General features: G+C 40.3%; 1 protein-coding gene across 3 annotated transcripts in view; it reads right to left on the reverse strand.

Moving 5' to 3' along the window:
* The window catches only part of PBLD (phenazine biosynthesis like protein domain containing), a 31,566-nt gene that overhangs the window by 9,414 nt on the left and 6,716 nt on the right, over nt 1-15,436 (reverse strand). For 2 of the 3 annotated variants that reach the window (XM_019624909.1, XM_019624918.1), the window contains exons 2-6: nt 14,005-14,144; nt 5,746-5,845; nt 4,904-5,002; nt 2,243-2,352; nt 2,125-2,154 (exon numbers count right to left, since the gene is read on the reverse strand). In XM_019624909.1, coding sequence (XP_019480454.1) covers nt 2,125-2,154; nt 2,243-2,352; nt 4,904-5,002; nt 5,746-5,845; nt 14,005-14,088 — 423 coding nt within the window. In that variant the 5' untranslated portion in view covers nt 14,089-14,144. Of the gene's footprint in view, nt 1-2,124; nt 2,155-2,242; nt 2,353-4,903; nt 5,003-5,745; nt 5,846-14,004; nt 14,145-15,436 lie in introns of those variants that run through there. The other variant, XM_019624899.1, reaches the window with a different exon arrangement.

Genomic DNA, 15,436 nt, shown 5'->3' on the forward strand with positions numbered 1-15,436 from the left:
AAGGGAACCCTAGTGCACTGTTGGTGGGATTGCAGATTGGTGCAGCCATTATGGAAATCAGTATGGAGGTATCTCAAAAAACTGGAAATGGAACTACCGTATGACCCAGCAATTCCACTCTTGGGTATCTATCCAGAGAAACCCAAGAAGCTAATTCAAAAAAACATATGTACCCCTATGTTTATTGCAGCGCTATTCACAATAGCCAAGACTTGGAAACAACCGAAATGCCCATCAGTAGATGACTGGAATAAGCAACTGTGGTACATTTATACAATGGAGTATTACTCTGCTATAAAGAAGAATGAAATCGTACCATTTGCAACGATATGGATGGACTTAGAGACTATTATGTTAAGTAAAATAAGTCAGTCGGAGAAAAACAAATATCATATGATTTCACTTATATGTGGAATCTAAAAAACTGAATGAACGAGCAAAGTAAACAGAAGTGGTCTCAGAGATATAGAGGAAAAACTGATGGTTGCTAGTTGGGAGGGGATGGGGATGAGGGAGATGGGGAAAGGATTAGACAGCATAAATACGTAACTACAATATTGTCACAGACACATGAAAGACAGTTCAAGGAATATAATTAATAATGTAAATATTTTGTAGAGTGTCAGATGGTCACATGTCTTGCTAGGGAGACCGCAACATGGATGGGGTAGAGGCTTGATCACTGCACTGTACACCTGAAACTGATGTTGTATAACATTGTATGTCAACTATAAGTGAATAGATAGATAGATAGATAGATAGATAGATAGATAGATAGATAGATAGATAGATATTGTCATGGGACGTGGAATATAGTGTGGGAGTGGAGTCAAGGGAATTGTAATAGATATGTATGATATTGGTGGGGGAAGTGGGGCGGCGGATTGGGGGAGGGGGTTGTCACCTTGAGGGGTAAAAAGTATAACTATTGCACTGTTTTACAGCTGAAACTAATGCTAAAAAATGTGTATTTCACAATAAAAAAAAATAATAAAAAAATGTAATTCTCAGCTGGGAATCTTATTGCCAGTTTTTAGGAACACAAAATGACAACACTCATGACAAATAACCCTTTGTCATTCCCATTTTACAAATGCTGACCCTGAGGCTTAGAGAGCTCAGGTTAAGCTCTTTCTGCCATGAACAAGGTCTACTGCTATGAATAGCTTCCATTTCCCTGCCAACATGCTTAAAACAGTTCATTTATGAATTTGGCTGACCTCCCAAAATCCAAACCATAGGTGAGGCTGAGGGTAAAATTAGAACAGAATCCATGATGTTTGCTAATACTTTTTGAAAACCTAGATAAAGCAAAACACTAAAGAAACAACAAATGATATTGCTGAAAATCCACTGAGAAACACCCCTGTGGTACCCACAACAGGCCATTTTATGGAATCATTATTTTTCCTGGCGGCCCTTGCCCTAGTCCTGACCTGGGCCCTTCCTTCTCTACATGCTAAGTACCTGGTCATCCAGGGCTGCTCTGGCCCTCTGGAATCCCTATCAGACAATTACAGTACCTACGTTCCCAGGTGACAGTGAGAATAAGTGAAATAATGCATGTGAAATGCTTAGTGGTACTGCCTAGGGAAGACTCAAAAATGTTCTCGATGACAATGATGATGATGATGACAATGATGATGCCACCACCGCAGCCCCACCCCCACACAGACCCCTTGAGAAAGCCAGGCATTGTGCATTGTCTTCCCTGTCAAGGTTCCCATGCTTTCCTGCTCTCCTTCATCAAAGCACAGACCCTCCACGTCAGCCTCAGCCTCTGTCACAGAGACTGGAGACACCGACAGCTGCGGGCAGTTAGTTTCCTCCTTTTTCTTTCACTCTCAGTCTGCCACATAGCAGCCTCTCCTCTCCCCATCCTACCATGGGTGCTAATGCTGACCATGAAGAGTCAGGGAACACGAGTCAACCTTCTCACCAAATAAATTCAATAATACAATTCAAACCTCAAATGTACTACGCACTATTCATCCAGGCTTAGATTGCAACATAGATACTGGTAGAAGGCCTGTCTTTTGGGATCAAATGGTACCGAATCTTTGTGTTCAAAAAAATCACAAGTGACCAGATCACACGAGCTCAGGTTTGATTCTTTTCACCAACCTTTATCAAGTCCTTTACTTCATGGTGGTCCTAGATGGGGGAAAAAAGACAAAACCTTTGTAAAACATGCAAGCTGTCAGTTGTACACAGTTAATGGCAAGAATTAGAAAGAGCTGACCTGGGGGTGGACTGGATAAAGGGGCAAGTCCAGGATGATACCATCCTCGGCTCTTCTGGCCTTTAGTTCCCCACTCAGTGTGACAAATGTTAGAGTGCTATTCACGTTTTCTGGTAAAAAAAAAAGAGAGACTTTTTTTGTCAATCAGAAAACTGTTTGAAAGGGAATCAAGAAATAGGAAAATAAACTTTGTTATGTGTTTGTGTGTCTGTTTCAGTCAGCATTATATTGTCCTAGATTCTCTGGCGGTACTATCCTTTCCTGCAAGGGGGACCCGGGTTTGTTTTGCTGAGGTCCAAGGTAGAGAAAACCCTTGCTGGATTCTAACTTGAGAACCAAGAACATGACTGATTGAATTTGGCATCATACTGTGAGGCTTCAAATCCCAGCTCCTTACTGCTTCCTAGCTGTACCCTTGAGCAAATTATTTAGCCTCCTTAAACCTCTATTTCCTCATCAATAAAATGGGGTAATAATTATGTCTATACCAATTTTATTTTACCAATAACATAGGGTAACAAACCTACCTCATAGGGATACTATGTTTTCTAATGCAGATTTTAAAATATCGACCTATAATGACTATAGAATTATAAATTCTACTAGTCTAAGATATGCCAAGGGGGTGACAAATAGAGCATACAAGTTATGAACAACCATATGATATGAACAAGTCATATTTATTCTAAGTAAACCAAACTATACATAAAATTTTGATTAAAAGATTGGACCACAAATGCCGATATAATATCCCTCCCTCCATGCTACTGACACAACTTGAGCCACTTATCTGACTTCAATGTGCATAACATTTTTGGTGAAAACAAAGACTTGTGACATAATTCTTTGTCCCCCGCACCCCCAATATTTCTGTGAAACTTAACTGTATCTCAAAGGTGAGGAAATTCAGCATTGCTTATTAACTTTCGCAGAGTATAAAATTTATACTCTGAAACCCAAAGTTTGACTTGCTCATTATAATCAGTGTAGGACATTATTTTCATACTTTATCTCACCTAACCTTAAAACTACCCTGTGAGGGATCTGAGGGCCATCATTCCAAACCTCAGCCTCACACGAACCAATGTGGGGATTTCAAAAGGCATTTAATTCAATTCTATTTTTCAAGACTGAGTTCTTAAACAATATTTCAGGACATTCACTTGCCTTCATTCTTGTCCCCTATCCACTGAAACCAAAATTATCTTTTTGAAATGTATAATGGATTACCTTAGAGAGGGGCTGGGCCTAATTCTCAGTGCCATCTCCTGCCAATCACCCCCTCCCTCGGGAAGCTCTAGCCCTCTGTTTATTCAATTTACCCCTCAGGGGCTTTGCATTTACTGCTGCTCAAAATGCTCTTCCTCCCACTCTAGCTCTTTGCACAGATGGCTTCATATTCTTCAGCTTATAGGTTCCCTTCTCTAGTGGATGCTGCTGTCTAAACCTTGCTCTTCCCTTCTCAGGGCCAGCACTAGGTTAGGTAAGGAAGTACCCAGGCCCAGAATTTAAAGAAGCAGCTGCTCTCCAGTGCAACTGAGACCTTGATTGTCTCACCCTTCACCCAGCCCTGACCCAGCTGCCAAGAGTATTAGTGACTGACAGCTCTCTGCTGAGCCCTGCTCTGGGATTTGCCCTTGGCTGAATAGAGCTACTTTACCCAAACTCCTGCCTCTTTTCTGGGCATTGGAGACTTGTCAGTGGAGGGTAGAAAGGCCTGAACCTTTGCTTCTATTTGGAACCACACTGCTTGGAGGACCTTCGCAGCTTCAGACCTCCCTGTGGATTTGGCCTAGGCCTTTCTTTGTTGCTACCGTTTTGCAATTCAACTTCTCCCTCTATTCAATCCTTTCTTTAGTCCCCTACCAATATTGATCCCAAAAATACTGCTCCCAGTTCCTCTGGCATGCAACTGTGTCCCAGAGTCTGCATCCTGGGGGAACCTGCCCTATAACACCTTCCCTTACTATCCCCATCTAAAGTAACTCCCCAAAGGCCCTCCTTTCCCCACTCCCCACCCTTACAGTTACCCTCTGTCATGTGTAGCCCTGTTTATTTCTTTAACTTTCTGTTTGTTGTCTACACCTGTCCAGGGCTGCATCCATCTCCACTTTTAGGGCATCTCCAAGCATTTCTCCTCTGCCCCATTCCAACAAAGCCCTGATCTTTATCTATTGTACTAAATACGGCTAAGATGGAAACTGGTAGGATTAAGGTAATACAAGGTAAATGTATATAGTTGGGGGCACATGAATTTTTAAAATTCAGAGTAAAGAAATTCTTGTTGTGAAATGAATGTCAGTGTAGGTGGGGACATTTTGGGGGCAAAGTGTGCCTTTTGGTGCCGATATCACATGACATGTGACACCTATTCTGCCTTGTGAGCTCTCCTCCACAGAAACCAGAGAGCTCCTATTTAAAATAAAATGGTATTCTAGGGAACAAGGACCATGGCTTTGCAACATGCCTGGTACGTCCTCAGAAAGGCCACGTGTTACTGAAGGTTGCTGTTTTTGTTCCTGCATAATGAATTGCATGAAATAAACTCTGCAATGTCTTAACACCAGTCACTTGGTTCATTGGAAAATGTGAGAATTAAAAAATATATTTGCTATTTGCTAAGTGATAGGTTCACTAAGAAGAAAAAAAAAATCACATTACTTATTTTGTGAAACAGCACAGCTGCAGAAGCCAGGGTAGCATGGCCACAGAGCGGGACCTCACTCGCTGGCGTAAACCACCTTAGTCCAAAGCGGGAACCTTCAGAGGAAGATAAGCCAAAGAGAAACAAGGTCATTCCTATACAAGTGAGTCACAAACTCTTCATTTTCTTTGTTTTTTTAAAGATTTTATTGGGGAAGGGGAACAGTGTTGAGGAACTGGGGAACGGGAACAGCCAAGTTGTTGTCCTTCGATCCTAGCTGTGGAGGGCGCAGCTAGCTCAGCTCCAAGTCCAGTCGCCATCTGGTCACCCATAGGCAGCTTGCGACCACTCAGCTCAAGGTGCCGTGTTCAATCTTAGTTGTGGGTGGGCATAGCCCACCATCCCATGCAAGAGTTGAGCAGGCAACCTTGTTGTTAGGAGCACGTGCTCTCACCAGCTGAGCCATCCTGCCACCTGTTGGCAGCTCAGCTCGGGTGTAGCTCACTGGCCCATGTGGGAATTGAACTGGCGACCCTGTTGCTCAGAGTTCGCACTCTTAACCAACTGAGCCACTCGGCTGGCCCAAACTTTTCATTTTCTTATTCTCCTCTAAATATTTCACTGGCATGAGTTAATTGCTGAAACACTTTGTAAAATGAAGAGTGATCTGGAGCTGAAACATTCAAATAAACCAACGCCTGATCCCCTAGATGAACTGAAAACCGAATCAGAAAGCCCCCTCTCTCACCTATCTGCATGCAAATAGTAAGTGGGAATTTCCCTTAAATATCATTCCCCCACTGGAAAAGCAGCTTCTGGTACCATTCAAGAATGGTTAAAAAAAAAAATGCATACTTACTTTGTGTAAAGTTGTCAGTTGGGCACAGTTTTCGGATAAAAGCAGTTTCTGAGAGATTCATTTCCCTTGCAATTTTTTGATGCATGTCTTCATCCAATTTCTAAATTAGAAGCAAAAGGTTATTGAGGCTCTGGAAACACAAATCAGACTTCCTTGGATAGCAACTGCCATTAGTTAGCAACACAGTTTATTAATAGGAAAACTTACATGGTTAAAGGAAGTAATTGCCAAAGAATTCAAAGCACTTTTATAGAGATTGTTTTTCAGACACCCATGCTTACAGCACCCTTTGAAGAGCTGTGGATGTACAATACAAAGCTAGAAGTCTGAAAAACCTACTGGGCTGGCCTATCCTTTGTCAGATTATTACCTAGTCCATCTGAGAGTGTGTGCTCTCTTGTAAAAATAAATGGAAACTCCACAATCTCCTTTTCTTATTGAATAAGGAGATGTTTGGCACCTACTCTGGGCAGTCTGGGCCACTCTGCCCCCATCTGTGCATGGTTCACTCCCTTTCATGGGTCAGGCCTCAGACCAGAGGTCACCTCCTCCAGGAAGCCTTCCAGATCACTCTGTCCAAAGGTACTGTCTCCTCCCCAAGGTTTAGACCACCTGGAATTAACGCAGCGTGTCATTACTCTCTGCCCCTCCACCTCTGACTCTGAGCTCTATGAGAGCACGGACTGTGCTATTTTGCTTTGTCCTGGCTTAGAACAATGTCTTGTATTCAGCCCAGGATGGTAGGGGCTCAATAAATATTTGCTGAAAGAATAAATACATTATTCACTTAATCTTCATTTTTTAAACCCTCAGTATAGATATTTTTCCCACTTACAGATTAAGAAATTAAATACAGAGAGGTTGTATAATATCCTAAGATGTGCCTAATAAATGGTACAGTGATTAAGAATTTGGGCTCTGCAAATTGTAACCAGTGAATCTAGGGGAAGGTAGATGGATGTTCATTGTACCACTCTTGAAACTTTTCTGTAGGTTTTAATTTTTTTAAATAAAATATTAAAAATATTAAATAATGTGGGCTTTGGAAACAGACAGAATTGGATTTTTATCTGGATCAGTCTCTAGTAGCAGGCAAGAGTGGGCAAGTCATTTACTCTCGTGGAGCCTCAGTTTCCCACCTTTAAAATGGGAATAACAGTACTTAAGTCACATACGTACATATTGGTATTTGCGCACACACACACACACACACACACACTCCTCTTAACTCAAGAAAAAATGGGCCAGAAATACAAGTTTTCCTTTTAAGAATAAAAATAAAATTTGTAATCAACAAAATGCTCACTAGCTAGATTTTTAATTCTAAAGAAATTTTAAGACAAATGAATTTTTGCTGTGGCTAAAAACTTATTATACTTGAGTTGAAGCCCAGAAATAATTCATAATTCACTTACCTGAGTTATGCAAGTTAAACACACTTTGTTTTTCAGTTGTTTCAAAATTCTTTGAAACACTTTCCTTATACTTGTATGAGGCATAAAACAGTGGTTATTGTGAGAAGTCAGTCATGAGTTTTAAACTATCAGCTGATATAAAAACCCTAACAGGAGATTTACTAAGCTTTTCTTAAAGGAGCACTGTATTCAAAACCTACAGAAGCTCTGTAGTTCTGTAGAAAGAGAAGTCACTTAAGAAATTGATACAGTACTTGTTTTCTGAAAACCCAAACATGATACAATGGTTTTGTTTTTTACTTAACGTTTTTCTTTCAAAAGATTAAGTCCAATTATGCATATGAAGTGCTATCACAGTGCCCAACAGATAGTAAGTACTTGATAAATGTTAGCTTTTTATTTTGAGTGGCTCAAAGCCCAGGGCTTTCACCTGCCACACTACACTCCCCATAACAAAGTCACACTATTACCCGTATTATCCCTTTAGCACCCTGCAGACAGGAAAACCAGTGTCTATCAGATAAAACAGACGGCTGCCACATTTCTGAGGGAATGCAGCAATCAATGAATGACCCAGTGCTGTGCTGGGCCAGCAGCACCAGCACCATTACTGAGGGAATGTGGTAGAAATGCAGGGGCTCAGGCCCCACACGGGACCTTCTGAATCAGAACCTCCATTTTAACCAGGTCCCCAGGTGATCCAAGTGCACATTCAAGTTTGAGAAGCCCTGATGTATAAGATACAGCCCTGAGTTCAAGGAGCCTAGCCTCCCTGTGGGAGTCAGGACAAACCCAGAAAGCAGCAGTAAGCAACGCCAGAGAGTACATATGTATGTATGTGAGACACATAGGTTTTTGTACAGTGTGTGACTGTGATACACAGATTTTGACGATAAATATGCTAGGACTTTAAAGAAAAAGGGCAAATTTTGATGAGTTGGACAGAAAAATGTGGGCAAAGAGCTTTGTATTGGGGACACTTCTTAGGCAAGTCCCTTGATCTCACGTCTGTTCTCCTTCTGTTAAATCTTTGACACTAGGATTCTGTGAGCCGAGGTGAGGAGAATTAGGATGGTAGGAATAAAGTAGAATATGCACCTGTCACACCTGTGGTCACCTGTGGGTCTGGGGAACGAGACGTGCCACCTGAGTAGAGGTCAGGAAGTGCTGGGGCATCCCAGCCAACAAGGCAATACTGTTGAGAATTGAACTCAAGCTCTTCCCGTGGCCTATAGAATGTTCTCTGTGGAAATTGGCCCACATACCTGTGTATACAGCACCTGAGAGAAACTGGAAGCCATTTAATTCTCCAGTGCAGAATCTGCAATCACAGTGCTCAGTGGTGATTGAAGGGGTGACAAAGGAAAGCCTGTGCTGGTCTTCCTGGGTCTGCCTCCTTGGCTCCAGGAACCTGCACTGCCTGCCAGTGCTTCCTGTCTCACGTGGCCAAAGCTCCCTATCTTTGTCCCTCCTTTCTTTGTTTCTTCCCTCTACCTTAAGGACAGAGTCTCTAAAAGCATTAAAGCATTCTGCATTGTAGCCAAGCTCACCTTCTATAGATTATGGATTTCCTTGCAAATGGGCTTTTTTTGCACATCAGTTAGAACACACACCTCACTGACCATCGCTCTTTAATCTTCTCTACATTGGTGTATTGCATCAATTGCAATTTGAATCTCTGTAACTGTAATTTCTGTCCCAGGACATTTAAAATGCACCTGTTATTTGCCTGAGGGACCAGATATAATGTAGAAAGTTTGATAGTAGCGGCCCTCAGTATGCACAACAGGCAGCTGAATTTCTACACTGGAACCAAAGGTCAAGATAAAGGTGAATCATGAGAAGGCTAATATTGGTTCAACGTTGAGAGCTTTATAAACAAAAGAAAGAAGCTGCATTCATTCAAAATACTGAATTTTGGTTCCAGTAATTTTTCCATTTTACACTACAAGCTTATTTTCAAATGCAACACCTAATAGTTACAAACCAACAGCTATTAATTCTTTTGTTTTAATATCCATTTCCCTTTGGCAATTTCACGAGTCAAAATTCCAACAGCAAAAACTGCCATGTTTGTTTGGGGATTTTTTGATGTACTACATTGGGACACTGGGGTTCCATCACCATATGGCCAACAACAAATTTGATCAGAAAATCAGACTAAAGCTTTAAAATACTCCCATCTTGTGGCAGTTTAGAACTATGACAGCCTAAACATGACAGTCTGTTCATTTGTCCCTCTGTTGCAGATAGATTCCAGTGAAGGAAAAGCATTCAGGTATAGAAAGTTCTAAATCATCCAGGAAGAAATGAGAAATTTCTTCTGAATCACTTGGATTTCTTATTGTGAAGTTATGTCCTCCAATGAAGTACTCAAACTGTAGGCCATCTTTAGTTTTTCCTAATGGTTCTCAGGGATGCCCAGTCTCTTTAGCTCCATCACAGAACCCAAAACTCATACTCACTTAGCATGCTCCACCCCCCACCCCGCCCCACCAATGAGAACATAAACTCAATAATTACTGGTTAACTAGAACTCTTAGGAAATTTTACCAAATTTAATCAATTATATTTTCACTTTCAATCGACAGGTTATTTATGTAGTGCCTCCCATGTGCTAGGCCAAGTGTGTTGGAACAAGTCAGACTAGATTAAGATCTCATAGAATGTGCAGTCTAATGAGGAAGGCAGGCATTGAATGAATGACAACAGCGATGCTTGTTACCAACTGGAAAGTAAGAAGTGCCGTGGGAGCACATAATAGGGGAGAATATGTAGTTTAATAGTGAGTACAGTAGTTAAAAGCATAGGCTCTGCAGTCAGGCAGACGTGGGATCCTGGAGTCAGCCACCTAGGAGTGTGTGACCTCACGCAAATTACTTAACCTTTTTCTGCCTCTGTTTCCCCATCTGTAAAATGGGGATAATAATAAGACCTACTCATAGAGTGGTTGTGAGGGTGAAATGTAGTAACATATAAATAGCGATGAGCACGGTATCTGGCTAAATTTGTCTGAAGTCACTGTTCCCCAAGCTAAGGGTTATGTTCTAGAAGCCAGTGAGGATACTTGGAAAGCAGAAATTCCTACATTAACATCTCCTCCTGCTTTGCATTGCTCTTTCTTCAAACATTGGGCAAAGGAAAATCCTTCAATGCTTTAAAGAATCTTCTCTGCACTCCTCATCCCTGTTCTGGGCATATAAATGGGATAGGAAATTGAAACACCCTAGAAACCCCACCCAGGAGCCTCTGACCCAGTGTGGTCACACCAAGGGAGCCTCTCTCCAAGGAAGGGCACGAAGTGTGGAAACGGCCCGTGCACCATAAGCTTCCCCATATGAGTTAAAGCATAGGTTGAGCACAGTATTGTTATACACCTGTTTTTTCCCTTAAATACATAACACACGCTGTAAAGGGTTTGGGGTGTTCTCTAAATTTAATAAGGAAAACTGGAACAGCAAATAGTTCAGGAATTAAAACTGAGCATTCCTCTTTAAAAGTGTGAAGCCAGTGCTCCTTGCTGTCACTGGAAATGATCACTGGTGTTTAAAAGAATAATAATGCAGATATTTGAATATTACATTTGATCCCAGCACATGGTCGATAGCCAGGAAATGCCAGTTGAATTGGAATAAATGTATATATTGGGCACACATAAAGTTGTTTTTGATGGATAATTTTAACAGGAAAACTCAGGAATAAACCTCTTGTGAGAAAAGGTAACCTCTGAAACAATGGATCTCAATGGGGGGTGATTTTTGAAGGGGGGGACCACTGTTATCTAGTGGGTAGAAGCCAAGGATACTTGTAAACATGACAAGCTTCATACAACAAAGAACTACCCAGTCCAAAAAGTCAGTAGTGCTGCTGTTAAGAAACCCTGCCCTAAACACACACACACACACACATACACACACACACACACACACACACCACCACCACCACCACCACCACCACCACCAACAACAACAACAACAACAACAACAACAACAACAAAGATAAAAAACTTAAAGCTTTGTTAAAAAACGAAGGAGAATAAATACATGGGCTCTTTACCCCTGCTAATACGTTATTTTCACTAAATATTACAGTTGGTTTACAAAAAAATAAACAAAATATCACCCCTCATCACTACCACAGCGCTCTCACCTATTTCAATAGTTGGTCATGAGTTCCTGTCGTTTTTTACACAGCTATTATCATAATGTATCTATTTCATATTTTAAATATTGTTTCTATACATTTTCCATGTCTCTACTTGGTCTTTATTGTCAAACGGAATGTCATGCATTTGAGGACATCATTTTTTTTAAGGTTTTAAATATTTTTTAAAATATCTATTTCATGTTCCATTTATCCCGTAATCTGTTTTTGTTTTCACCTAATGTACAGTATTATAAGTTCTTCGTATGAGAATGTCAAAAACTGACTTGTCCTGAAAGAAAATCAGAACTTTAGAATATTATGAAAGCTCTTAGAATTTTGTTCCCCAGAACTTGTTACTTTCCTTCCAGTGGTCTTTTCTCAAGTATTCAAAAAGCTCAATATGCAATTACCTAGTCTTTAGTCTGTCCACCAAGTTTTCCTATGGTTAGTCTCATCTTGGTCAAATTTTAAATCATTTTAAACAAGACAAAACAAAACGAATGTCCTTTGAAACACTGCGCTTAAAATCTGAAGTATTTTCTTCTCCATAAAATCCAACATTGTTCTCTGAGTCCCCTTTGCACCTGATGCCTTTCAGTCTTTCAGCCTCTGTGGTGACTACTGAATAAAGATCAAGTTTACGTGTCTCTGTCCCCCACTAGACTTTCAGCACCTCAAGGGCAGACAATCTTTGTACCTCCCATTCCTAGCCCAGAACCTGGCTCATGGTGGGTGTCTATAAATAATTTGTATAATAGAATATGTTAATGACAGGCTAAACGCCTACTGAATTATGGTCAGCACTAGAAGGTGTAGCACTTATTTGTCTCTGAGATTTTCCTGAGCTCACTTATGTTCTCTCCAGGTGTTTCAGGTATCCACTGTCTCCAGCCCTGCAGAGGAGAGTCCAAAGGCAGAAAACACAGTTTATATACTTCCTTTATAATTTTTATTGATTATGAATTGGAGAAATTGCTAACTCTAGGAAAACAGGATTCTCATGTCCACAGAATAGAAAACTAGCAAACTAGTCTTTAGCTATCAAGTTGTCCCTGACAGGCCATCAGATCAGCCTGATCTCACAGGTCTAAGGCCCAGAAGAAGTGAAGGGGGATGAGCGAGTGTCCCTAAGACACGGACTGCCTTGTCTTCTGTTTCTTTCTTCCATTTGCACTGAAGCCTGTTGCATCAAACTATGTTCTTTGCTTAAATTTTTATTTCCTAGTTATTCCAAATATATAAATAACATGTAAAATATACTTTAATGGAGAGGTAGAGAGATAGACATGGAGATAGAAAGGTAGATAGAGGTAGAGAGATACCTTAAGTCTGTTGTTTAGTGAGTACACCAGAGGTAAAAGGACTAAATTGAGGGATAATGCAAATCCTTCTCATCTGATGAAAACTGAGCACAAAAATCACTCAAAAGTATTTTTAAAACTCTTCAAAGATATTACATGGGAACATGGGGCAAATAAATGTACTAAGACTCTTGACAAGCAGTTTTAGACAATTTCACACTTCCTTGCCAGATTGTTTCTAAAAAAAGTTCACAATTTATAATCTGGTTGTTAATTATTCTCTCGCTAATCCTCCCAAGTTCTTGCGTAACTTGATAAAGCCTTATTAACTTTATTACTTTCTGCATTTGGTGGTTGGAAAATGCCGGCTGAAAGGTTGCGTAATGAATGCACTGTTAAAGTGAGATGAAGACCCTTGACCACCATTTTGCTGTTCCATTTGAGAGAGAAAATAAGTGTATTAAGGACACACTTAACAATATTCACTTATCTCAGTGAAACCTCAGCCACTCTCCATCTTGATTTCACGGTAGAATCACTTGAGGAGATTAGGAAGCAGTGCTGCCTGGGTCCCACCCCCAGAGATTCTATTGTCATTGGTTTGGGATGCAGCCTGAGCATAGAAATGTTTAAAGCTCTCTGGTGATTTTAATGTGCAGGCCAGGCTGAGATTCGCGTACTCCAAGGCCCCAAAGCACACTTTGCCCAACTCAGTCAGACGTACTTAAGAACACCAATTGCTTACTGTACTCCTGAAGTAATTCTCAGATAATCTCTTACATGGACTGCTCTGAGTGGAAGGGCACCTTGATTGTTTCCTAATACCCAGGGACCAAAAAAGCAGTTAAAGTCAAGGAATATTTAACTTTTCTGTTAATACTTATCCAAATCAAAAAGCCATTTTTAAAAATGAGACTTTGGGTAAACAAAGTTCTCCCAATTTTAGAGCTTAATTCCTTCTATCTTTTTACTTAATTATTTGCAAAAATGTCTCATTTTCTTTGTCCTGAACAGAATTGCTAATTGTCTGAATAGTTAAGGTTAAAAACATCCAGCTAGAATCTGTTAACGCTAAATGTAATATTAGCCATGTCTATTCACATAAAACGAATTTAATTTTATTCTCCAATAAATGAGAACCTAATGGCTAAGGGGGAACTCTAGTCCTTCTTTACAAGAATCTTCGTTTCTCTAGTCTTAAGCATCTAGGTGTAAGCACTCTTGCCACAGAAGTTTGTCAGAATCAACTTGCACACATGAACATCGCTGATATCATTTGACAAAGAACAAAAACCAAAGAAGTAAACAAACAAGTGGATCAGGTTTTTTAAAAAAAGAAACATTGGCTTTTACAGGAATCTAGAATTCCAGGCACTGCCTTCCAAACCAATACTTACATTTTCTAGGAGACAAACAGCAGCAGGATTCCCACGAAATGCTTTTGCTGTGAATGCATCTGCGACGAATATAGGGAGCTTCATTTTTCTTGCAAGCTGTTTTTGCAAATTCTCAGAATTGCTGGTAACCTGCTTTACTTCTTGTTGTTGGAAAAAAATCAAAAAGTTAATGTTTTACTTGGTGTGCAGAACTTACTAGAAGTTCCCAGATACAAAGTCAAGCAATTAATTTAACACGCCTACATTTAAAGGTATGTGATCCCCTAATTTTGTAAGCTTCTAAATTGAATTTGTTTTAAAATATTGGATGAATAGAATGTTTTCTTTTGAAATTTTGTATTTGTTTCAAACTGTACATATGTTTAACAACATAATCATATTCTTTCTTAGAGGAGCCAAAACTAGCTTAGGCTATGTTTTTAATGAAGTGCATGAAACATCCAAGGAGCGCATATGTTGATTATTGTCTCCCATGAAAATTACTACGTTTTTAAAAAAATGTCTTTTTTCTAATTAAAAAAAAAATGTGCTTGACTACTAGAGCCTGCCCTCAGCCTGAACTCTGACCTCATTATAATACAATTAGAATAAAATGAACATTATGACTTGCCCTCCACCCCCCTGTGGGTTTTTCTAATGCATTACGGGTAAGAGCATGCGTGGAAAGAAACTAGTTATATACCCAGCACATGTCAATCAAATGACCTCAGTCTATATGTCAAATGTCCTGAGTTTGGGCATCACATCTCCTACTGTAAGAAAATTTACCTACCCTTTCTGATATAAGAAGAAACTAAGCCATCTTCTCTAGACACTGCCAATGGCTACCTCATTGACTAACTTTTAATAAAACCTTTCCTTGATCTTTAATAAAAATAAATAAAAAGTGCTTGTTATAAAAAAACTTGGAAAATTAAAAGGTGACCCCTGCAAATCAGCAATAACATTTTTTTTTATTTTTGATAACTACAGTCACCATGCTGTACATTACATCCCCATGGCTTATTTAACAGTCAAATGAGCCTCATGAATTAATTTTGTTATTTTATTAAATCTATAGATGGAGACTTTTTTGAGCTCATGATACAGATTTGTTAAAATAAAGCTTTTCATGGGCCGGCCAAGTGGCACGTTTGTTAAGAGTTGGCTTGGGACACCAGCTCTGAGCAGCAGGACCCCGGGTCAATCCCACATGTGGGCCAGTGACGCTGTGCCCTCTACAGCTAAGATGGTGAACAACAGCTCGACCTGGAGCTGGGCTGCTGTGTTGCCGGCGACAGCATAGGCTGCAGTGGGCTGCCATAAGCTATGGCGTAGGCTGCAGTGGGCTGCCATAAAGCTACCGAGAGTGGCCAGCAGCCAGCATGAGCTGCCATGAGCAGCCATCCAGTGGCCGGTGAGCAACTGCCTCACCCAGGAAGAGCGCAATGAT

This window comes from Hipposideros armiger, unplaced genomic scaffold, assembly GCF_001890085.2.
Source record: "Hipposideros armiger isolate ML-2016 unplaced genomic scaffold, ASM189008v1 scaffold_15, whole genome shotgun sequence".
Classification (NCBI taxonomy): domain Eukaryota; kingdom Metazoa; phylum Chordata; class Mammalia; order Chiroptera; family Hipposideridae; genus Hipposideros; species Hipposideros armiger.